The following is a 25,196-nucleotide window of genomic DNA, read 5'->3' as shown; positions in this document are numbered from 1 at the left end:
ACAAACGTGTTGATAGCACGCAGATTTGTGCGTCACTTGTTAACGATGCACAATATCCCCAGCGCTACTTCTACATCATATATATGCGCACATACAGCCAATGCGTGGAGACGTGGACCTGGAAAGTAGAAGTCGATTGATTTGTCTTTGTTTTTCCTCCTGCTCACCGCAAGTCAGGAAATTCACGTTGCTTCATGCAGTATTTCTGATCACATGCTGACTCCCCCCCCCCCCTCCCCCCGTTTGTAGCAACATGTTGTTAGCTTTTATGTACTACAGTTTCTATTATTTCTGTCCCCTGGCTGTCTAATAACCCACCCTCCATACAACCTCTTGGAAAAAAATACCACAAGAACACACAGAATAATCTTAACAAAAACAAACTTTATACATTTTCAAAGGGAGGGTGTAATATATAAAAAATGCAACGAGGGAGAGGATATATATATAGAATATATACAAAGAGGGCGGATATATTACAGAGGGGGGAATATGGGGAGGGGATATATATACAATATGTACAAGGGGGGAGGATATATTACAGAGGGGGTAATGTGGGGTTGGATAGGGGGGAGAGGGAGAGGAGATGAGTTCAAGGACGCTGTACTTGGGAGGACAGATACTGGAGCAGCTGGGAAAGGTCCTCCAGTGTCTGCCCTCCCATGTGCAATACTTCCGTCATCTCCTGGAGGTCCTCTGCGGAGAGATTGGTACAGGCGAGAGGGATGGGAGATGAGGCGCGGTCCACAAGGGTAGGAGTGGGAGGAATAGGGGAGGTGGATCTGGTGAGGGTGGGAGCAGGGGGAATGGGGGAAGTACTACTGTCAAGGGAAGGAGTAGGTGGGATAGGGAAGGTGTATCTGGCGAGGGTGGGAGCAGGGGGAATGGGGGAGACACTGCGGTCAAGGGTGGGGGGTGAGAGGGTGCGTGAGAGGGGATGTCCTCCCCTGTGAGGTCCACCATGGCACCTGCAAGTAAAGACAAAAGAAGGACTGTTAGAAAGCTTCCTCACGGACACTTTTAACATGAAAAAACACCGGCAAAGGCAATAAATTCCTTTTGAAACTCACCATGGACAACTATCACCTCCATCTCGCATCGCTCCAGGAGGGGGGTGAATTGCTCGGGGGAGGCCCCGGCATGGCTTTCCACAGGCAGGGAAAGGGGGAGGGAAGTCCGAGGGGGAGCGTGGGAGGGGGTAGCAGGGGTTGGAGAGAGAGGGGTGGGGGGCTGTCAGGATGGCAAAGAGGGGGTTCAACAGACGAGGGGAGAGACGGACTGGTGGGACTGTGCCGCTGTGGGGGGGGAGGCAATGATGCTCAACTCTGGGTGGGGAGGAGGAGAGGCAAGGTGCAAAGAGCCATGTCATGGGTTGGGCAAGCGCATCAGTGGGGTTTTACGGGATCTCTTGGGGGGGGGGGGGGGGAGGAACAGAAGACAGGCCGGGACGGACAAGGGCATAAGCACAGGGATGCATATCAGTTTAGTTGGAAGTAGCAGATACTGTAAGTGGAACTAGATTTTTGGAACTACTAGTGTGTATGATATATTTACATACACTTTTGATAGTTTGTACCCCTGACGCAGCCTGAGGGCGAAACGTGGCCACGTCGGGTATTGTTCCAATAAATGCATTTGATTCCACTGCTTTGTTGTTTTTTATCTACTGTTTTGTAAGCAGTTGTGTGCCTTTTTGTTTTTTTTGTCTTAACCTGTCTGGGGAAACTCAAAAGCGACGCAAGTCATTTCTTGTTTTGCGGCCTAGGGTAATTGCCCTGGGAGCAAACTTTCTTTTGAAATTTCCTTGTGTGTGTAGGATTCTACTCCACACTAAGCAATATCAATTTTTTGAACCCAAACAGTTGGATATTTTCTTAAAAGGCAAAGAGAGTATTATTGTGAAAATTTAGAACCGAATGTAATACTGTATAGCAACTTGGAATAAGTCAACAAGGCACAGTGCGGTCTTTGATTTGATTTAATAGAATGTTTATAAGCTTGATACTTATAGTTTGATTATTTTTCCTAATTCTTGGATCATTTTCCTTTAATTTGTGGACGATAGAAGTTTTCTTTGTTATTTCCTTACTTTTTTTTTTTTTTACTTAATTATGATATTTCACGCATTGTGTATTATTATTCTTGATTGAATACTATGTTTATTAAAATGTCTATAAATAAAAATTAAAAAAAAAGGTTTGCCTTAACCTCCTGGAGCCATTCCTGGTGATCCTTCCTCAACGCCCTTACACGTTTCTTCAGCTCTTCAACCTGTAAAACAATAAGAAGGGCTGTTAAGTGTCATAGCATGTCAACAGAAATAAAAGACATAAAAAAAGCAATGATGTGCTCCTTTTTGTTTGTCTTTTTTTTTTACATGTACATTATGAAAGTTCATATACGCTAGCAGTACAACTGTTCGATAGGGGAAAATGAGGGCGAGCACACAGCCCCAATTCCACTAACGCTCACTTAGCTCCACCCAACCTTCTAGAAAATACCTTTTTTTTTACACACACATTACAAACGTTCATGTATAATATGCTGGCAGTATAACTGTTTGATAAGGAAGGAGGGAGGGAGAGGAAGGGACACATGGCAATACTTACAGATCTGGTGTAGGAAGAACGCCTGTTGAAAAGGTGTTGCAGCACTTCCCAGCTCTTATCCATGCACAGGATGTCTCGCCTCTTCCCCGGTCGGGGGAATAAACGCTTTTCGTTTATTACAAAAAGCTGTGCTAGCCACAGCACATCCATGTCGGAGAAGTTGGGCTTTCTCCCGCATGCAGCCATGACTTCTCCGACAAATGCATACATGCGTGTACCCACGCATAAATAGCATGTCGTAGAGGCTTATGCATGCACTATATGGACGTGTTATGATGTGCTTATGACAGCTCTGGACTTACCGGCAGCCCCTCAGCACACGTTCAATATATCACGGTAAAGGGTAAGGACTGCTTTTGTGCATGGGGATAGAAACGGTAGTGCATCGCATCGCGTTCACATTATAATAGTAATTACCTCATTTGCATTCCGTTTTTGTTAGCTGCTACCGTGACAGGAAAATGGCTCGGGGAACTCTTTTGTGCATGTCCCGGTTTACTACTTGTGCGCTAAACTGGCTAGAACCAGTTTAAAAACCATGTTGCTGGCTCGTTAAGTTTAGTGCATCTGGCTGCCAGTTTCCCTGCAAAAAGGTCTCCTCCTACCCTTCCACTTGTTCTGGAAGCTGCAGAACCACTAGAGGTTGCTGCCATTCTCCTAAACAGGAACTTAATGGCCTGTACATTATGAAGGGCTTGGTTTCTTGGAGTTTACTACTACTACTACTACTACTATTTAGCATTTCTATAGCGCTACAAGGCGTACGCAGCGCTGCACAAACATAGAAGAAAGACAGTCCCTGCTCAAAGAGCTTACAATCTAATAGACAAAAAATAAATAAAGTAAGCAAATCAAATCAATTAATGTAAACGGGAAGGAAGAGAGGAGGGTAGGTGGAGAGGAGTTAAGAGAGGAGTTAAGTATCTGACATGTGTCAGCCATATCTTGGGTTGCATTTTGCTTTACACATGCATGTTAGTTTTGAAAGTGTATCTTTTGCAGCAGTGTTTGATGGTTGAAAATCTTTGCAAGATTCTGAAGTTGTACTGCATGACCTACTCCTAGCCCTGTGAACACTCAAACATTTTCTGGCTGCTTTGGAATTGGAAAATACCATCTCAGCAAGGCAGAAATGCTGTTCCTTGACTTGTAACTGTATGGAAAGCAAAAACACCTTCAGGTGCAGATATTGCTTCTTCCATTCTGCTGAAAGATTTTACAAAAAAGTCTTGTTATATTTGAAGAGGAGCTCTCTGCTTGAACAAAAGTGCTTCTCTGAGTCTGGATGCTCTTGTAAATCACCGGCATTTTTGTTTCCCACAGAGATATAAGTGCCAGATCTGCAAATTAAGGGAAAAGGGAAATGATATACTGACTTTCTGTGGTTTTTGTGACTACATTCAAAGGGTTTACATAGTATATAGAGGTACTTATTTGTACCTGGGGCAATGGAGGGTTAAGTGACTTAACCAGAATAACAGGGATCTGTAGTGGGAATTGAACCTAGTTCCCCAGGATAAAAATCCACTGCACTAACCACTAAGCTACTCCTCCACTCAAATTAAGCATTCAGCTTCGCAGTTCTCAGGCTTTCCACAAGCCTAGAAATTTTATCCTTGCTTCCTCAGTAAAGTTATTTGCATTTTATTCTATTTCCCAGTGGCATCTCCTTCTTTATCCGGTCCAGTGTGATGACCTCTCGAGACACCAACAAGGTAGCAATAGCAGAATGTGGCCACTCGACAACCGTGTGCAACAGCAGAATATGGCACAGTTCCATAGATGTTGACTTTCAACCTTCCAAACATAGAGGTTCTTTTACTAAGGTGTGCTCACATTTTTAGCTTACGCTAAAATTGTGGGTGCAGTAAACGTTAGAGACGCCAATGCATTCCCATGGATGTCTCTGTTTAGCGTGCCCAGAATTTTAGCGCGCCCTAAAAACGTGAGCATGCCTTAGTAAAAGACGCCCATAGTGACATAACAAATTAGATATATACCCCCAAATTCTATAAAAGTCGCTAAAAACTGCAGGCACAAATTTGGGAATGTGCCCAATTTGTACATGCAATTTAATTGAACAATGTAGAAACAGAGACAATCCAGACACAAATCGGGAGATGGGCGCCCTTCTCTCAGGGGCACCCTAATCGGCATAATCGAAAGTCGATTTTGGGTGCCCTCAACTGCTTTCCGTCGCAAGGACGGGCAAAGTTCCAGGGGGCTTGCCGGAAGGGTAGCGAAGGCAGGATAGGGACGTGCCGGGGCGTGCTTAAGAGATGGGTGTCTGCAGCCAATAATGGAAAAAAGAAGGGTGTCCCTGGTGAGAATTTGGTCCACTTTATTTGGTCCCTTTTTTTTCAGGTCCAAGTCCCAAAAAAGTGCACAAACTGACCAGATGACCACCGGAGGGAATCGGGGATAACCTCCCCTGACTCCCCCAGTGGTCACTAACCCCCTTCCCACCCTCAAAAAAACAACTATCAAAACTTTTTTTGCCAGCCTCAAATGTCATAATCAGGTCAATCGCAGCAGTATGCAGGTCCCTGGAGCAGTTTTAGTGGGTGCAGTGGACTTCAGGCAGGCAGACCCAGGTCCATCCCCCCCTACCTGTTACACTTGTGGTGGAAAATGGGAGCCCTTCAAAACCCACCCGAAATCCACTGTACCCACATGTAGGTGCCCCCCTTCACCTCTTAGGGCTATGGTAGTGGTGTATAGTTGTTGGGAGTGGGTTTTGGATTTTTTTGGGAGGGGGGACTCAGCACCCAAGGTAAGGGAGCTATGCACCTGGGACAAATTTGCAAAGTCCACTGTAGTGCCCCCTGGGGTGCCCGGTTGGTGCCCTGGCATGTGAGGGGGACCAGTGCACTACGAATCCTGGCCCCTCCCACGACCAAATGCCTTGGAGTTGTTCATTTTTGAGATGGGGCACCCTCGGTTTCCATTATTGGCGAAAACCGAGGGCGCCCATCTCTACAGACGGCGATCTCAGCATTTGACCCAAATGTTGAGATTTGGGCGCCCCCAACCGTATTATCGAAACAAAAGATGGACGCCCATCTCATTCTGAAAATATGGTTGGCCCCGCCCCTTTGCGGCGCCGTCCTCAGAGATGGGCGCCCTTAGAGATGGGCATCCCTGATCAAAAATGCCCCTCCACATGGCCTATTCAGTCTGCCCATCCATGCCATCTGCTCTCCCTATCACTCCCTTAGACAACCTATGTACTTGTCCCAAGTACTCTTGAATTCAGATACTGTTTTCATCTCCACCACTTCAGGAGGCCATACCACAAATTCAGCACCCTTTCTATGAAGAAGTGCTTCTTCATGTTACTTCTGAATCTATCCCCTTTTACCTTCATCCTATGCCCCCTCGTTCCAGTGCTTCCTTTCAATTGAAAGAGACTCCCTCCTATGCATTTATGCCACATCGATATTTAAATGCCTCTATCATATTTCCCCTCTCCTGCCTTTAGATCTTTAAGTTTGTCCCCATACGCTTTGACTACAACCACTGATCATTTTAGTAGCCACCCTCTGGACCGACTCTATCCTATTTATATCTTTTTAAAGGTGCAGTCTCTAGAAATGTACACAATATTCTAAATGATGCCCCTGTGTAAGACTCTGGTGAGACCTCATCACCTTCTTTTTCCTAATGACCATTCCTCTCCCTATGCACCCAAGCATCCTTCTAGCTTTCAACATCACATTTTCTACCCGTTTGGCCACTTTAAGATCATCACATACAATCATGTCCAAGTCCTGCTCCTCTTTCGTGCACAAATGTTCTTCACCCCTTAAATTGCTCTGTTCCCTTGGGTTTTTGCAGCCCAAATGCATGACCCTGCATTTTTTAGCATTAACATTAAACTGCCATATTCCAGACCATTCCACTAGCTTCACTAAATCCTTCCTCATGTTATCCACAGCATCAGGGGTGTCTACCCTATTGCAGATTTTAGTATCATCTGCAAAGAGGCAAACCTTACCAGACAACCCTTCAGCAATATTGCTTATAAAAATGTTGTCAAAAACCAGCCAAAAAACCACCACTGGTAATATCCTTTTCCTCAGAATGAGCTCCATTTACCACTACCCTCTGTCACCTCCCTCTCAACCAGTTCCTAATCCAGCCAGTCACTGTAGGGCCCATACCGAGGGCATTCAGTTTATTTATTAGTCATCTATGCAGTACCGTGTCAAAGGCTTTGCTAAAATCTAAATTCAAGACATCTAGCGCTCTTCCTTGAGCCAACTCTCTGGTCACCCAGTCAACGAAATTAATCAGATTTGTCTGACAAAACCTGCCTGTTGTCTAAAAATAATGCAGAACTGCCCCTGTCACTATGTGCATGTTATACTCCACCATGATCAAATACTGCATCACTGATAGGGCAGTCACACCACCATGAGAGAATGGTTTTATAAATATTGATACAGCATAGTCACATTTATTATCAATGCTTGATTAAACCAGCGATTCTACAGTGTTGCAATCTGACAACATTTACTCGGTATCAGCTTTAAAGTGTTCCCCTTTCCTCTCTGAGATACACTCCTCCTAATATATGAACATGACATAAAACGCACACACACCACACTTGTTCTTGATTTGTCTCTGCTAGTTCTAAGCTGGTTATCAGATTGCTCCACCTGCTGTTACCAGAAATGTCTTTTAGCCTCAATCTTATGGCTAGTGCCAAATAACCACCCTTATCTCTTCATCATACAATTTATGCCAACACTGCTTTAACTGTTTTCTCTCCCACTTCAACTCTAAATTATACCAAGGGGGACAACTGCCAGGTGGGAAAATTCATTTGAGTTTGTGTGGCTGTCAAGATCTATTGTTTTGCTTTGACTGCAACTAATCTTTATGCCACCCAGAATTTGCCGATTAAGCGGTTAAGCCTATCTAGTGGTTAAGCTGGCCCTGGTGCTGTTAGCAATACACTTCTAAAGGAGCAGTGGTAACAAAAGTACTGGACAAAATAAGTTAGAAGGATGAAACCTTACTAGATGGCTGGCAATGGTAACGGAAGTCACCAAGTTCTGGAAGCTTTGCGATACCAGTTGAAGGTAGGCTGTTCCAGACACACAGATGGCTTCCTGGATCTCGGAGCATGCTTTCCTAGTGCTCAGTGTCCTGTTCCACATACCCATATGCCAGGCTACCAGATGGAAGACAAAATGACTGTATCGGCTGTTTCAACTCTATTCTGATGTTTTTTAATCATATTGTTTCCACATCCCCATTAGAACAGATTCCTAGTGACCCGAAACAAATATTTGAATTAAAATCTGTCATGACTAAAATCTGTTGGATTTTCAGATTGCAGTTTGCAGCACATAAAAGTGAAAAAAATGTAGCTAAATATTTCTAGTACTTTAGTTTGGCATTGATCCTCCTCTTTTTTTTAATGTTTTATACTTGCCAATAATTAAGCCTTTAAAACTAGACCAGTCTGGTGGTTCAGATGGTAAATGCTAAGTAGGGCCAAGCAGAAGATTGGGATTTATGGGCCCCCTGGTAGGCTAAGCTAGGCATGCTGAAAGATGGCATTCCTACTCCCCTCCCCCATAACACTAATGACTATTCATATTTCTATTGTTTTAACCATTCCCTTAAAAAAATGAAACTTCCTTATTCTCTTATTTTGCCTGTTTGTCTGTCTGTCTTGAATAGGTTATAAGCTCTATGGAACAGGAATCACCTATTATGTGTACAGGACTGCATATGTCTAGTAGTGTAGGTCTAGGTCAGTTCCCACCTGGACAGTCTCCACTCACCAATTCCCATCTGGAAAATTGCCACCTAGGACAATTACCACCTAACCAATTTCCACCAGTCCAGGGAGGACAATCCCCACCCATAACAATCATGAAGCACCACAGTCTGAAATTTAGCATTACCTTTAATACGCTACATCACACACACAAAAAAATTAAAATAAACCAAAAGCCAAGATCTCCTTGCTGAAGTTTTGTGATCAGTTATATTTGATAATCTGTGAGCAGCCTATTTCCTGATCTCCCCAGGTACTTTTTAGAAAGTAAACAAATGTTTAGTGTTCTAATTGATCCATATTTCAGTTACCTGTTATTGTTTTGCTGATTGCATTTTTTCAGTTTCACTGTTCAATATTTTTATGACAATAAACACTATTAGTTTGTTGCCTCTGGAAAGGTTCATAAGGTTTTATTAGACTTATTATACCACTCTGATGAGCACAGTAGAAAGGTGTACAAGCTAAATCTTAAAGACAAATATAAAAAAGACAATAAAAGGAAAAAGAAAAGGAACTACAATAACAATAGGACAGCACACCAACCACACAGGGAGAAGGAAAATAAGAAGAGCATAGGATTAGAAAGCATAAAAAGGAGGAGAGCTGCGCTGTTATTGAGATCGTAGAGTACCAACTTCATAGGCCTGTATAAAAAAACAAGACTTTAATTCACTCTTACATTTTCTGAAAGAAAAGTGCCATAGATCATAGTACCAGATCCCATGATTGAGCAAAGGTGGGGAGGCATAGGAGTGAACACCAGGTGGGGGGAGGGGAGGAAGGCATGGCCAGCTCAAGAGACTGTCTCACCCTGAGCCAACTTTTGCTTCTACCCCCCCCCCCCCACAAACATCGGTCCCACTCGCTCGCAATTTAGTATCTCTCCCACTGTTCCTCCTGCCCCCACCCACGATTTGATATCTCTTTCTCTGCTACCTCTCACCCCACTGCCTGTGAGCCATCACCTCTTCTTTCTTAAGCCACCACCACCACACCTGTGATCCAATATTACCTTTTTTCTCTCAGCCTCCCCCCCCCCCCATCTAGAGGACCCCAGCAGCAGCAGTGATCCACACATGCTTCCTGCGCCTAGCACAGCACCTTCTCTTTGCTGTGTCCAGACCTCCCCCTCCCCACCCCCACCCAACCCAATAAGGTTCATCTGAGGGGGTGGGAATAGGCAGAGGGAAGGCTCTAGGCTGGGCAGAAGCAGCATGTGCAGCTTGTTGCTGCTGCTGGTATCCTCTAGAGCGTGAAGGTAGATTGGGGGGGGAGAGAGAAAAAAGGTGATACTGGATTGTGGGTGGTGGAGGGGGAGGGAGGGAGACATGCTGGCTTGGGATTTTGGTGCCCCTCATCACTGGGTGCCCTGAGCAGTGCTTAGCTAGTCCATAGGCTGAGCCAGCCTGGGGGGGGGGGGAGAGGAGGGGAGGGGAAACGGCCACCTTTTAAAGCAGCTGAGAGCTTTTCCACAAGACCAACAACTGTAGCGCTCTGTTACCATGTGAAGCAGGAGAGCTACTATGCCAACTCATCAGAATCGCATGCAGGCATTACAATGATAATTATAGACATAAAATTCAAAATAGGACACCAACAGATAAATAAATTCAACAACGGAGACAAACTAGGGCATATGTGCACATTTAAGCAGGACATTAAGCTCTCAGGGAAAAGGGAAACAACAAAGATCAGAAAGAAAATCAAGAAATAGGGCCCAGAGGAAAGGTACATGCTCCAAGACACAGGCAAGCTGTAATAGTAGATGAGATCCAATAAGGATCAATTGGCCTATGCCATCCACCTGCTTGTCCCTACATACACTGCTATATCTGAGGATATTTCCCCATCAGCTGTGCTCATTAGCACCCTTACCCAAATTAGTCTTCTTTCCCCTACTTTGATACTCTACCATTCCATGTCAATGTGCATGCAGGTTCTACACTGCAACTGTACCCTTCCTCCTCCTACACCAATTTTGTGCCTCACCTCTCACTCTCCTTCCCAAGAAAGCTTCAGTTGTGTCAATCTTTTCATACAGGCAGTTAATAAATCCCAATAAATAAATAAAACTTCTGGTTTCCATCCTGACAATAGGCTATCCGAGGAAGCTACCATCCTCTGTGCCTCCCTAACCTTCAGTTTCTATGGAAATTGCAGCTTTTCATATGGCACTGAAGCCTGGTGAATATATCCGCCACATTCCATTCTCTTTTCCAGAGAGCAGCTTAAGCCTCTCTTTGTTGCAGGCCTTCTGTCATCATAGCAGACTTGTTTTGAACCACCTCTAACCTCTCGGCATCTTTATGAAAGTTTAAACCCCAGAACGAAACATGGTACGCAACGTGGGGCCTCACTAATGCTGTCGATAAGGTCAATACTACCCTTCTATTTCTGAAAATGGCTCAGAACAGTACTAATTTTCTGTTAGGATACCAGGCCACGACCTATGTGACGAGTGTCCTAATAGTTAGTATAGCGGCTTTGATCCTGGCAACCTGGGTTAAATTCCTGCTGCAGCTCCTTGTGACCTTGGGCAAGTCACTTAACACTCCATTGCCCCTGGTACAAAAGATTCCGAGCACGCTAGGGATAGAGAAAGTACCTGCATATAATATGTACAGGGTTCTGTACATCTAGTAGTGCTATAGAAATGATTAGTAGTAGTAGTTAGTGCAGCAGGCTTTGATCCTGGTATCCTGGTTTGAGTTCCACTTTAGCTCCTTCAATCTTATTTTCGAAAGAGGACGTCCATCTTAAAACACAAATCGGGAGATGGGCGTCCTTCTCCCAGGGTCGCCAAATCGGCATAATCGAAAGCCGATTTTGGGCATCCCCAACTGCTTTCCATCGTGGGGATGACCAAAGTTCCCGTAGGCATGTCAGTGGCATAGCGAAGGTGGGACTTGGGCGTGCCTAACATAATGGCAATAAAAAGGGCATCCCTGATGAGCACTTGGGCGACTTTACTTGATCCTTTTTTTGTTACGACCAAGCCGTGAAAAGGTGCCTGAACTTGCCAGATGACCACTGGAGGGAATCGGGGATGACCTCCCCTTACTCCCTCAGTGGTCACTAACCCCCTCCCACCCTAAAAAAAACTTTTAAAAATATTTTTGCCAGCCTCAAATGTCATAACCAGCTCCATGACAGCAGTATGAAGGTCCCTGGAGCAGTTTTAGTGGTTGCAGTGCACTTTAGGCAGGTGGGCCCGGGCCCGGGCCCATCCCCCCTACCTGTTACACTTGTGGTAGTAAATGTGAGCCCTTCAAAACCCACCAGAAACCCACATCTAGGTGCCTCCCTTCACCCATAAGGGCTATGGTAGTGGTGTACAGTTGTGGGGAGTGGGTTTTGGGGGGCTCAGCACACAAGGTAAGGGAGCTATGCACCTGGGAGCAATTTATGAAGTCCACTGCAGTGCCCCCTAGGGTGCCCGGTTGGTGTCCTGGCATGTCAGGGGGACCAGTGCACTACGAATGCTGGCTCCTCCCATGACCAAAGGGCTTGCATTTGGTCGTTTCTGAGATGGACGTCCTTAGTTTCCATTATCGCTGAAAATCAGAAACGACCAAGTCTAAGGACGACCATCTCTAGGGACAACCTGTTAAGATTTGGGCGTCCCTGACCATATTATCGAAACGAAAGATGGTCGCCCATCTTGTTGTTTCAATAATATGCGTTTCCCCGCCCCTTCGCTGGGACGTTCTGTGAGGATGTCCTCAGGAAAAATTGGGCGCCCCGTTTAATTATGCTCCTCCTTGTGACCTTAGGCAAGTCACTTAACCTTTCCCTTACCTGAGGTACATAAACTTAGATTGTGAGCGCTCTATGGCCAGAGAAAGTACCTGCTCATGGTGGGCGATTGTTCTTGCCTTCAACTTGATAGTTAAGTGGATAATAAATGCCAGAATTAAATTGAATAAACTGCAGTAATCTGCCACACACTGTAGGCCTTTATTAAGTATTGTGACTAAAGTGGCAGATCACTTAGATACACAGAAGGAAAGGTTGACAAAGGCAAGAAATATTAGTTATACATCAAAACCTAAAGAAAGCAAATTTCACCAGAATAACTTTTTTATTTTTAATAATAAAGAAAACTATTTTTTTACATAGCAACATCATAAACTGCAACCAAGAGCAGTTGCAACATATTGCACAGCTGATGGCAACATTCATTTACTTTGTTGAAACAGTTATGTCTGATTTAGATTCAATGCAACAGTTACACACACTGCTTACAGCAAGAGCAATTCAAAATAAGCTTTGAAACATGAAGGTGAGTTTACAATGGGCATGATATACAAAAGGAAAACATCTGGGTTCGCTACACTTATCCAAATATTTCCCTTAGCTGCAGCTGTCCACTGATACTCGGTGACACTATCTGCATAGTATCACTGAATTACAGAACACCTCAGCAACACTTGGATAATACAATTAAAATTCGTATATCCTACTTTTATCCTATAAATGTCCAGTGCAGACCACACAAAAAAGAAACTAGAACAACTCCAGGAAGTACAATCATCACTTATAAAATATGTCCCACAATTGAATCAAAAGATTTCTTACATTTTATGCCTGTTATTGAAAGAAAGGAGCATTATTGGCACGGCTGCTAGAGGCAGGCAAAATGATTTTAAATACATTGGAGCACAACCAAAGCAGATTCTGTGCATCAGCATACAGAATTTAAACCAGACTTGGGCCTGATCTGGGAGCCAGTGGAAATCTTTCAACAATGGTGAAACACTGTCAAACCTTTCGCTTTCAATGCAAGTTTGGCAGCAATATTTTGAAGAGTTTGCAGCCATTTCAGGACACAGAAGGAACTGCTCATGCGTAACAGATTTCAATGGTGCAAGTGTGGAAAAATTAACAACTGAACTATTAACCTAAAAATCTCTATCATATCAGTATATATATAGTTTGCTAAAGTTGTTGTTACAAAAAAAATGTTGTAAGTTGCATCTACCTGATGCTCCCACTTTAGCTGCAGTGTAAATAGACTGGATGGAGTGAAGGTAGAGCTGGAAGCTCTGTTTGGCAGTGATATTAATCTATTTATCAGACTGATTATCCAGATAAAGTTAGGACAGGAAAAAAAATCTGTTTATTATTTATTGCATTTGTATCCCACATTTTCCCACCTATTTGCAGGCTCAATGTGGCTTACAGAGTTTTGTTATGACATTGTCAATCCAGGATATGAGATACAATTGGTAATGTACAAATCTTAAGTGAGGAAAGAGAGAGAAGGAAAGTGTAAGGCAGGTTAGTCTAGAAGGTGGCATTTCATAACTGGGTGCGTTGGTGAGGTAGTTTTGTAGGCTATGGGTTCTCTTTGTAGGCTTGGTTGAAGAGATGTGTCTTCAGAGATTTGCGAAAGTTAGTTATTTCGTCAATAGTTTTCTCTCACATGAGGAAAGGCTAAAGATCCAGTTAGCTATCCAGTTAGCGGCACTGATGGCTTGATCGTTATGAAGAGATTCACCCAAGGCAGTGTACAACAGGTACAGCTTGACATAAACAGTGTAACAATAAGCATAAAATACAATAAAGCAAACTTGGAGATATGCCATTTCTATGTTAGGATTTAATTTTCCCCGATACAGTATTAGAAATATAAAAACACGGCGGAATATAACAAACATATGATAGCCAGGCAGAATATAAATGATTTACCATAATAGGCAGCATGGAGGAAGATTCATATAACATAAATAGGATACTCACTGCTGTCAGCACAATACAAACGAAACACCTTAATAAGCACGCATTATAACATTTAGATAACATAGACATAAAGCTTTTCAAGCCAAGAACCAAAGCCCAAAGGGAATCGGATAGTGGGCATCAGATACAAGTCACTTTCTATGAAATTTAAGTTAGCTGTTAGTTTCTTCTTATCTTTTGTCCTAGCAAGCTTCGCTGCCAGGGGGACTATTTGATGAGTTCCGGTTGGTGGGTACCGACACAGACAGTGCGGGATAAAGCAGGTCGTCCCACGGCCGTGCGCTGTAAGCACCAGAAGGGGGCGCTGCAGAGCAAGCGATACACGTCTCGCTCGAACGGTCGAGACTACGCAGGCGCAGTCTTCTGATTAGTCGGCGGCAGGTTCGGACTACAAACACTGCTCTAATCCTGTTGGTGTCTCTTTTATCAATCCTTACATGCAAGCTTATAGCATCTCGGGCGCTTGTTGCCGACAGTATTTAGCTCAGCGGGTCGGGACAAGTCAGTTGAAGTTAGCATCCCGTTTTTTTTTTTTGTTTTTACCTTGTTCCCTCGCTACAGGCTACAAACCAGATCCCGGCTGTAGTAGCGCATATGGGGAACCCGAATGGGAGGCTTGCTACCTCCTCGACATATTCCCACTGTCGAGGCAGTGGACCGCCGGGGGAGGGTCGGGACATTTTTTTTAGAGAATCACTTGCATACAAATACACATACTCTAGAGAATCTAATTCAAACTAATTGAAAAGTTGCGAAACTTTTTTTTCTTGTAGGTATTCAAGAACTTGCACGCTTAAGGCTATCGCCTTCCAAAGTACAGGCTTGCAACTATCCAAAGGGTAGTTGGAGACTCCTTATAAAGCATAAGGATCGCGTTAATTATTGCAGCACTGTCAACCATACCACTCTGTGATCAGATTCCCCCCCCCCCCCCCCCAAAAGCAACAAACTAAAAAAATCTCTCCACCATAAAATCACAAGTTTAGCCCCGAGAGAGAGAGAGAGCAGTAACTAAGCACTGCACCCGCCTGTCAAGAACCCCACAAAAGCCCACCCCTGCCAGCCTTTGCTACAGCCGGCCGTGTTATGAATGGGTGGCAGCGGAAGCACCGCCCCCTCCCGGACATGACGCACAGCCAATGGGAGAGCGGGCTGCGTGGATCGGTGAGGTCAGGAGCTGCTGCCGTGTAGGGAATGGAATGTGTGAGTGCAGGAATCAGAACCGGGTAACATTCGCCGATCGAATTGCGCTGTGCCGCCGGCGTTCGGGCGCTCGTGCGGGGTACCGGAACAAAGAGGAAGGGGTGGAGGGGGGCTGCCGCTCGGGGCCGATAGAAAGGAGCAAGGCGGCCGGAGCAGAAGCCGCCGATCGCTGCCAGCAGCATCGGGAGCCTCCTCATAGCTGCTGCAGGCTCGGGCGATCGAGAGACATGCAGGGATTTGTGAGGTTGCAGCCGGAGAGCAGCGAGATGTAACATTTTCCCCGCACCGTCCTGTCTTCACCTGCCTGGATTTGTTTTCAGATTTTTTTTTTCTTTTAGTTTTCCCTCGCTGATCCTTTTGTTTCTTGCATTGTGGATGGCATGGTTTGGAGACTGTATCTTGTTGCGCTGAGCCGGAGATCTCTGGCCAGCTCCTGCTGCAGTTGATCGGACTGGGAGAGCCTGCCACCCTGGCTGTGAAATTGGTGGGGGGAGCTGCTACCGCTGCCCTTTGATCTCCCCCCCCCCCGAGCCGATTTATGCTCCGTATGTATTTGTGGAGCACACGATGAAAGACAGGAGAGGAGAAAGTTAAAGAAATCGCCCACATGCGCTGGATCAGCCCGAGGCTCTGGGATAGGAGTAAAAAGAAGGTGGGAGAAGAGAGTTTGAAATCTTTGCAAGCAGGAAGATGGCGGACTGGAGCTGAAAGTGGGGAGTGGGAAACTTGGTGGATTCTCCTGTTTATTTGCAATCATTTTGACTCAGATAGGACACATGCAGGCCAAAAAACGCTACTTCATCCTGCTCTCTGCTGGTACTTGTCTCGTGCTTTTATTTTACTTTGGGGGCTTGCAGTTTAGGGCATCCAGAAACCAACGTAGGCGAGAGGAGCACGGAAGAAATGGCTTGCACTCAGGTCCAGATCGTTTGTGGCCCCGTTTCCCAGATGCTCTGCGCCCCTTCATTCCCTGGGATCAGTCGGAAAACGAGGATTACAATATACAGACTTCTCCACGGCAGAAGAGAGACGCCAATTCCAGTATCTACAAGGGCAAGAAGTGCCGTATGGAGTCCTGCTTCGATTTCACCCTGTGCAAGAGGAACGGCTTCAAAGTCTACGTCTACCCGCAGCAGAAAGGGGAGAAGATCTCCGAAAGTTACCAAAACATTTTATCAGCCATCGAGGGATCAAGGTTTTACACTTCGGATCCTAGCCAGGCATGCCTGTTTGTCCTGAGTTTGGATACTTTAGACAGAGACCAATTATCACCTCAGTATGTGCACAACTTAAAATCGAAAGTTCAGAACCTCCATTTATGGAACAATGGTAGAAATCATTTAATTTTTAATTTATATTCCGGCACCTGGCCTGATTACACCGAAGATGTAGGCTTTGATATAGGCCAGGCCATGCTGGCTAAAGCCAGTATCAGCACTGAAAATTTCAGACCTAATTTCGATGTTTCTATTCCACTGTTTTCTAAGGATCATCCCAGGACAGGAGGGGAAAAGGGATATTTGAGATTTAATACCATCCCCCCTCTTAGGAAGTACATGTTGGTATTCAAGGGGAAAAGGTACCTGACAGGGATAGGGTCAGACACCAGGAATGCCTTATATCATGTCCATAATGGAGAGGATGTTGTCCTCTTAACCACCTGCAAGCATGGCAAAGACTGGCAAAAGCACAAGGATTCTCGTTGTGACAAAGACAACACTGAATATGAAAAGTAAGTGACTGGAGCCCCTTCTGGTCTTGGGGTGCAGTTTACTGTGCTTTTTAAAGATGTGTTATGCAACTGTCTGATAAACTGTCGTTCTCTTTCAGGTGCAATCCAGAGTAGTATATTTCCTTTGCGTGTGAATGTGTATTTGGGTAATAAGCGATAACCGTTCAATGTAGGTCTTCACTGAAGTTTAGGGATCACCTGGTTTACTTGCTTGAGAGTTGTTAACTTTTGGTGTGTGTGTTCTGTGTCTCTTATGTTCGATCCATATTATCTATAGCACGGAAGTTTTTATTTTTTATTTATAACCATTTAAATTTTTACAAGCGATAAAACAATTTGCCAGAAATACAGAGAAAGTAATATATAGGAATTATTTCAGTCAGATAATTCTATTCTCTTCCTTACACCACTAAATAGGGAGAGTGAACCAAGACGAGGAGATCAATTAAACAGTAAACAGAAAAAAAACAACAACCTGGTATGAACCTGATTATCCCCAGATATTACTCGTCTAATTTATTATTCCACATTGATCATCTGGTTGGCTTCTTCAAGGCCAATATGGTGTACAGTCAAATCATTTCATTGAAATCATACTTATTGACAGTACCTGAAGTTTTAAGCAGATGATACTTCCTAGTGTTTGAGGGCCTCTTACTAAACCTCTCTAGAAGCAGGCAGCAGATTCCAAACATGGCAGTTTATCACTGGGGGGGGGGGGGGGGGGGGGTGGAATCCAAGCTCCCTTTATAAAAAATATACAGTTGTGCATTCCCCTTTTCCATTTCAGACATTTTAAAATCTTGACTTGACTGTATGAGTATATCCACTTGCGTAAAAGGGTTTTTCTTTCACCACAGAGCTTATGGTCTCTCCCAGTATGTGAGCTCATTCTCTTTGACCAGTTTTGTACAAATCTTTCAGTAACTTTCTGTACAAGCAAATGCCACATTTCTGACGTGCAGGGTGGTAATTCTTGTACTGGAAATAACCCCAGCCTCATCCTTTGTGATACTGAATTACTGGACTGCATGTATTCATTTTCCTTCCTTTATTTTGTTAATCGATTGAATGAAAGTGTTGACTTTCTGTACTTTGCCCTGTCAGGTGCTTAGCGCACAACAGGACTAAACCAGCAAATGTTTTATTGTATACCAATGATTTTTTTTCCCATAGAAACAACATAAGAAAAATCCTTTAGTGCAGTCTGGCTTCTCATCTCCTCCTGCTCTTCCACTGTTGCCCAAGTGGTAAGAGTGTGCTCACAGATCCTGTCCTCACCTCTAAGAATTTTTGCTGTTTTCAGTAATTGGAAGAGCTGGGAAATGGCATGTCAAAGTTCTTCGGAGAACAACCTGACCCAGCCATCTTTAGTATTGCCACTTCACTTGCATGCATGCCCGTCTCCAAAACAGTCAAAACATTTACTCTGCTGGTCCGAGAGGGCCATCAGAGTGATAGTGACAGCAACATTTTGCAGAGAATTCCTAACTTCTTTCCTGTTTAGAAATCAGAACACAATGGATCCTCCAGGTTTCACCGGCTTGCACGTTAAGCAAGCTCACAGGATCAGCAGTCAAACAAAATATTAGCTGATCTGGTGGTTTTACCTAAGATGGAAATTGTGAGATCCAGGAGATCTGTGGTGGAGAAGAAACCTGTTGGTTGTACACTTGCACTGTAAGAGATTTCTCCTACTGTAGGCCCTGCACTCGCCTTTCCCCTGCTCCTACTGCGTCTGTCTCCTTTGCTCTCCCCGGAGAAGGTAAAACCAGGTCCAGAGGATGTGGAATCATCTAATTCTTTTGGGTCCTGTTTGTTCCTAGTCCCTGAGGTATAGGGTGTTCAGCTTCAGCATCTTGTATTTAGTCTCACCATTATGAGTCTGGGGGACTCCTCTGCTTTTCATTAGCAGACCCCCCCCCCCCCCCCGTATATCAATTAATTTATACTCCGTCCAAGTAATTTGTATAAAGGTGGATCTGAATGAGTATCTGCCGTAAGTGACTGAACCGAAGACAAGAGGATGGATGTGGTGCAGAGGTTCTCAACCCAGTTCTCTGGACATAACTTGGCCAGTCGGGTTTTCAGGATACTCACAATGAATATACATGAGAGAGATTTGCATATAATAGAGGTAGTGTATACAGATCTCAAGCATATTCATTGTGAATACTTGAAAAAGTGACTGACTAGGTGTGTCCCAAAGACAGAGTTGAAAACCCCTGTGTGTGTGTCTTTTATTTCAGAAATGTTTATTTCAGGAAGTGTAGAAACACAAAGCAGCAGATGTTTTGGGTCCCTAGGAAGGAATTAGTGAGGAATAGGGTCTCAGATAGAAGCAGTGAAACCAAGAATTTAATTTAAGCATCTCTAAACCACCTTTCTGAGCAACGCCTCACCCTTCCAAAGCAAAGTACAGGGAGCAAAGGCATAACAGATTCCAGACAGTGCTGGTGCTTAAAGGATCCGTGTGCATATCTTACTAAAATAGACTCAGCCCCAACAACCACTTGTGTTTTTTATGGTAGATTTTTGGTCTTTCAAAGAAAACAAGCCAGCATGCTTCCAGATCTTTGAGCTGAAATTGCTGGAAGGCAGTGGGCACCCAAACAGGAGAGGGTGGTTTTGGTGGCCTCTGGAAGGTGTCTGTGGCCCATTAGTCTGAACCAGAAGAGGGTTTTTAGCTTTCAGCCAGTGGTAGATGTTCTCTTTTGGCTCTTTGTTCCCACCGCAGGCAGTATTGGATGGGAAGTTGGCAAGTTGGATTCTTTGTGGGGTACAAGTGTGTCGTACATGTGTGGTTTTGGTTTTTTTTTTTCTTTTCCTTCCAGCTATATTTCCCTCATAAGTCTTTTTAAAATCCTAATAAAGTATGGATGGTTGTGGATTGCCAGCTATACCGCAGTGCAGTCGGTGGACGTGTTCTTGTGGTTTAAAAAAAAAATGTTAACAGCCTTTCAGGAATGGCGAGTAATCTGAGACTGTCTCTCTCTCTCCCTCTCCCCGTCTTGTCTAAAGTTTTATGAAGTGGAGAGGCCAGTAGGAAACGGCAGGGAGATAATTCAATTGGAAGTTCATACATGTCACGCTCCCCCCACCTCTTATTATTTCTGATTTACATTTCAGTCTTTGTCATCTTCCTCTATGTAATTGCTTTATCTTTGAGAAGAGGAGCTATATTTAAAGCGTTATTCTTTCCTATCATGTAAACACAGAGGAAAAGGGAAGGGGGGATGGTATTTGATACACCGCCTCTCTGTGGTTACAGTCAATGTGGTTTACAAATTATGTACAAGTACTTACTTATTTTGTACCTGGGGCACTGGAGGGTTAAGTGACTCATCCAGTCACAAGGAGCTGCAGTGCTAGCGAGAGAGGGGACCTATGAACTACAGAGATGGCACTTTTGTGTTCATGGATCTAGAAGCGTAACATGCCAACAACTTGGAGCTGAATAAAACATATCATTCCCAAACTTTACCCCCACCAAGCAAAGGCAGTTAAAAAATATATATATATTCAGGGGGATAAACTGCATGGGTTATATCTGCCCATGACAGTGGAGGGCAGAGGACTGGCATTTCCTGGAGCAGCTTCCTCCTTGCTAGGGATGATGTTGCATCATGCTCCGATGCTGGTGTTATTTATTCCTCTGTCGAGTAGCTGATGAGCCACATGGTGTTTCAGAGAGATTAAAAAGAAATTACTGCACTAAAATGTCTTTAAGTGATGTGTAGCTTTTGGGGGAGGGGGTGATGGTATGAACAGACCTGCACATACCTCAAAGTTCCTGAAAATGCAAAAGAAAGAAACCTTTTTTCAGTGGAAACAAATTTTTTGTTCTGCATCTAAAGTACTGGTAAATATAACTTAGATTTACCAGTACTTTAGATTCAGGACAGAATAGATATGTATACACACATGGTGTCCAGAAAAAAAACGGGACCCCTTAGTTTCAGTACTTTGCAATTGTTTAAACATTTATGGCCCTGTTTACTAAGCCATGCGATAGGTGTGCTAGTGTTTTTAGCACGCGCTAACGCTAGAGACACCCATAGGAATATATGGGTGTCTCTAGCATTTAACGTACGCTAAAAACGCACACTTTAGTAAACAGGGCCCATAGTATGACCTTTGAAAATACATTAGTATAATGTTTTGTTTTTTCTTAGTTAATTCATAATTTGTGTTCCAAGTGCCCTCCTTCAAACTTGACACATTCACGTAGTCTCAGACACCACTGACTCAACACCATTTTGCTAAAGCGGATATTAATTGTCACTTCCTGAATGCCGTCACTTTGAAAACAGGGATCATCCAGTTTTTACATCATCTTGCAGTAACACCTGTCAGTAATAGAACATCTGTTTTTGGGTTATCTGGAAAAAATGTTGGGAGGTCCCGTTTTTTTTTTCTGGACATCGTGCGTATCTAAGTATAAAATGCTAAGGGCGTCTTTTACTAAGGCCTGCTCACGTTTTTAGCACGCGCTAAAATTGTGGGCACGCTAAACGTTAGAGACGCCCATAGGAATGCATTGGCATCTCTAACTTTTAGCACGCCCACAATTTTTAGTGCGTGCTAAAGACGTGAGTGGGCCTTAGTAAAAGACCCTATAAGTTTACCATATGTTATAATGTAAGATTTTATTTAGAAGTCGGTGTCGGTACATTTTTATGGACTCCACCCCAAATTGCTTACCACTCCTCGGCCCTGGTTTCAGGTCGTGTTGTGAGGCTTGGAGGGGAATGTGTTTTCACAGAAAGGATGGCAGATGCATGGAAGAGATTCCTGATGGAGGGAAAACAATAGTGGAAAGCCAGGGATGACCATAGAGAATCTTTAGCACTCCACAGAAGTGAAGGGAAGGTGGGTGATCAGCTAGGTCTGTGGCTTTGCATCGGGTTGGATGGTCCTTATGGATATTATGAAGATAATTTTATAAGGAATCACTTACGTGCTTTCTTTTTAGAATGCTAGTGTAAGTTTGAAAAAGAAAAAAAATAAAGTTAAAAAAAATATACTAGTGTAAGTGATGGCGGTAAACATGAATATTTACATCTGCTCTAGAGCAGATGTAAATGGTCAGACATATTTTATGCATAGATTGTTATTTTATAATCTAGGCATGTACTCTGCCCAAACCACACCCCTTTGTACACCTACCAGTAAAGTACACACCGTTGTGAGACATTGCTTTCTTGTAAGCTGGTTGATATTTTATCAGAGCCATATGTGTGTGAAAATGACTAAAATAGTGTGACAGTGGGTGCATCCTTTCACATTTATAGTGTCTACGTGCCCTTATAAAGTTACCCCCATGAAGGCAATAGGTCACCTAAGTAGGCATCTACTTTTGGGGCTCTTTTATAAAGACATATAGCGAGGCATTTTCAAAAAGACTTTTAAGTGCCCCCCCCCCCCCCCCCAAATTGGCACAAAACGTCCACATGAAGTCCATCTCGGAACCATTTTCGAACAAGAAAAATGTCAGGGTTTCCTGTTCGAAAATACGTGAGAACGTCCAAAATGAATAGCTGTTTTCCAAAATAAAATTATGAATGCCTAAAAACCAGAGACAAGGACATCTGGCAGCATTTGTACAAAAATGGCCACACAGATGTCCCTGCAGAGCAGAGAAGCAGCCTGGTGGTCAGTGCAGTGGACTTTAATCCAGTGCACTCAGGTTCAAATTCCAGTTCAACTCTGTTATTTTAAATGCTGAGTCTTCCAGGAACAGAGGAATACCTATTGTTCCTGAATGTACACCACCTCAGTAGATTCCAGGCTTGCAGATGTTTAAATATTTAGGTACAGTAGGTATATATTGTATCTGTTTCTGGAGGGCTCACAGTTTAAAAGAAAGCAAGATATCTGAACTGGGATTTAAACCTAGATTCTCTTTATCTGGTTTATAGTCCACTGTGATGAACACTAGGCTACTCCACAGACTTGCTTTGCTGTGAAAGCCCTTAATGCCTGATGCTGTTGTAGAGCCTGGTATTCCTTTCTAGTTTTACTTTCAGGGGAGAGGGAGGGGGGCAGCAACCACTGGGGGGATTCATGAGGGGTCATAAAATAATAATACACAAAAGGAGGGGAGGCAGCAGGTCTGAGCAAACAACAATTTGCTATTTTCAGTCTAGCTTCTGTGGACCGGTTGAAGATAAGGCTGTGAAGTGATAGCCTTCTGTTTTGTAAGCCTATTTCATATTTTGAATTAAGCGGAGTTTAGTCCTGTGTTGTACAGAATACATGCTAGAAGTAGTATTGTGTAACAGTTAACCAATAGGGCATTAGTATGTTTGTACAGTGAATGGAAGGGGCTGGGCAGCATTGTAATTCTCATGCAACTCTGCTGTTAAAGGTTAACGCTTGTGCCTGTGGGGTTTTTTAAATGTTTATTTCCCCTAAGATCCTGTAATCTGATGAGTTTCCTAGTTGTGGGCAGTTCTGTTTGAGGGCCGTCCATCTAAAGTGGGCAGGGTGTGCGTCAAAAGCCCTAGTTCATGAGACTTGACGACTTTTATTAAAATGCAGTAAAGTTTTGCACTTACTGCTTGGTAATTGTCTGAGCCGTTTTAGTTGCTCCCGGCATCTTCCTATACAGTTACCACACGTTAAAAGATTTTTCTGTAGAGTAAGTATAGTTGTAGATAGTACAGATGTATTTACTGCTTCTTGTTTAAGGGCATCTGCATTGGTGGCAGTGCTAGGTGCAGTTACCCATTTGTCACCCCATAACAGGGTATATAATTAGCTTGTGCTGTTATGCTGGAGAGGTAGTGGTTACTGAGGTAGTGTACTAGCAATTGCTGTATTCTAGTTCACTTGGTAACTGCTTAGCAAATGTTTGTAACAGCACTTTTAAGGTCCTAGAGCCCTATCTGTAAGGGCCGCCAAGGAGGGGGGGGGGGCAGAATTACCAGGGCTCGGCCTCCAAGGGTGGCCTGGCGCCGGGGTTTGTGTCTCTCCAGCCCTGTCGGGACCCTGGGTGATTGCACTAACATGATAACCAGGTCCTGGCACACAGGAGCAGGAGAGAGACGGACCCCGATGCCGGGCTCCCCTTGGAGGCCGAGGAGGAGCAGGCGCACTGACGCAGGAAGGTGGGGGTTGATGGTGGTGGCAGCTGCTTCCCAAGTGGGGGGGCGGTGACTGCGGCAGCCCCATGGGTGTAGTTTGGACAGTTTAATTGGGGGGGGGGCAAAGGATGGGGCATGTCTCCGGCTGCTGCCCCTGCCCCCCCCCCCCACTGGAGTCTTCCAGTGGCGCCCAGTATCACCCTCCCCCATTTTCCAGTCCTCCGATCCGCCGGCAGCCTCAGCGAAAGCAACACACACTCAGCTTTAGACCTGCCCCGGAGGCTCTTCTCTCTCTTTCAGCTTCCCGCCTGAACAGGAAGTTGAAGGAGAAAGAAAGGCTTCCGGGGGCAGGTCCAAAGCAGCGTGCGTGCTGCTTTCTCACAGAGGCTGCCGGCGACTCGGGGATTGGAGGATGGGGGGCACTGTCCCCCTCACCCCCCCCCCAAACTACACCCATGGGCGGCCCTGCTGCCTGAGAAGAGAGGTGGGAGGATGTGATAGAAACATTCAAAAGCCTCAAAGATTATGTGCTCCAGCAGCAAACTTTGTTAGGGAATTCCTGTATCAAGGGGTCATGCTACCAGATTGAGAAGGCACTTTTTAAAGAAGGGTGGATGCGTGGACCAGCCTCCTAGTGGAGGTGTTGGAAGCCAAACTAGCCTCAGAACTGAAGAAGGCCTGGGGTAAGCACAGAGGATCCTTAACTAGAGAAGAAAAACAGAGGGTCAAGTCAGTGACCAGCTAGGGCCTGTGACATTGCACCAACAATGAAACTGGATAGACCTCTCTGTGTTTCTGTGTTTATTCTGATGCACCAAAATATCCATCTGTGTGATTATAACTGATTTTAATCCGTTATTTACCTCAGCAGATCAGCCTGCATGGTGGTGATTAGACTGTTTATCAGTAGGGCTTAAGAAATTAACATTTAAGACAGTATAGTTCCTAATTTGTTTTTGTTATAAAGCTTTATCCAGGTTCTTTGCTGTAGTCTTTAGAGCTGGGGTGTGTCTGAGTCTCTTCTA

General features: G+C 44.3%; 1 protein-coding gene across 1 annotated transcript in view; it reads left to right on the top strand.

Annotated features, from left to right (window-relative positions):
- The first annotated feature begins 15,300 nt into the window (after nt 1-15,300).
- Nucleotides 15,301-25,196, top strand: part of EXT1 (exostosin glycosyltransferase 1) — a 533,287-nt gene continuing 523,391 nt past the window's right edge. The window contains exon 1 of the mRNA XM_030218322.1: nt 15,301-17,083. Coding sequence (XP_030074182.1) covers nt 16,128-17,083 — 956 coding nt within the window. The 5' untranslated portion in view covers nt 15,301-16,127. The remainder of the gene's footprint in view (nt 17,084-25,196) is intronic.

This window comes from Microcaecilia unicolor, chromosome 1 (genome assembly GCF_901765095.1).
Source record: "Microcaecilia unicolor chromosome 1, aMicUni1.1, whole genome shotgun sequence".
Taxonomy (NCBI): Eukaryota; Metazoa; Chordata; class Amphibia; order Gymnophiona; family Siphonopidae; genus Microcaecilia; species Microcaecilia unicolor.
This window is presented reverse-complemented; position numbering and strand designations above follow the sequence as displayed.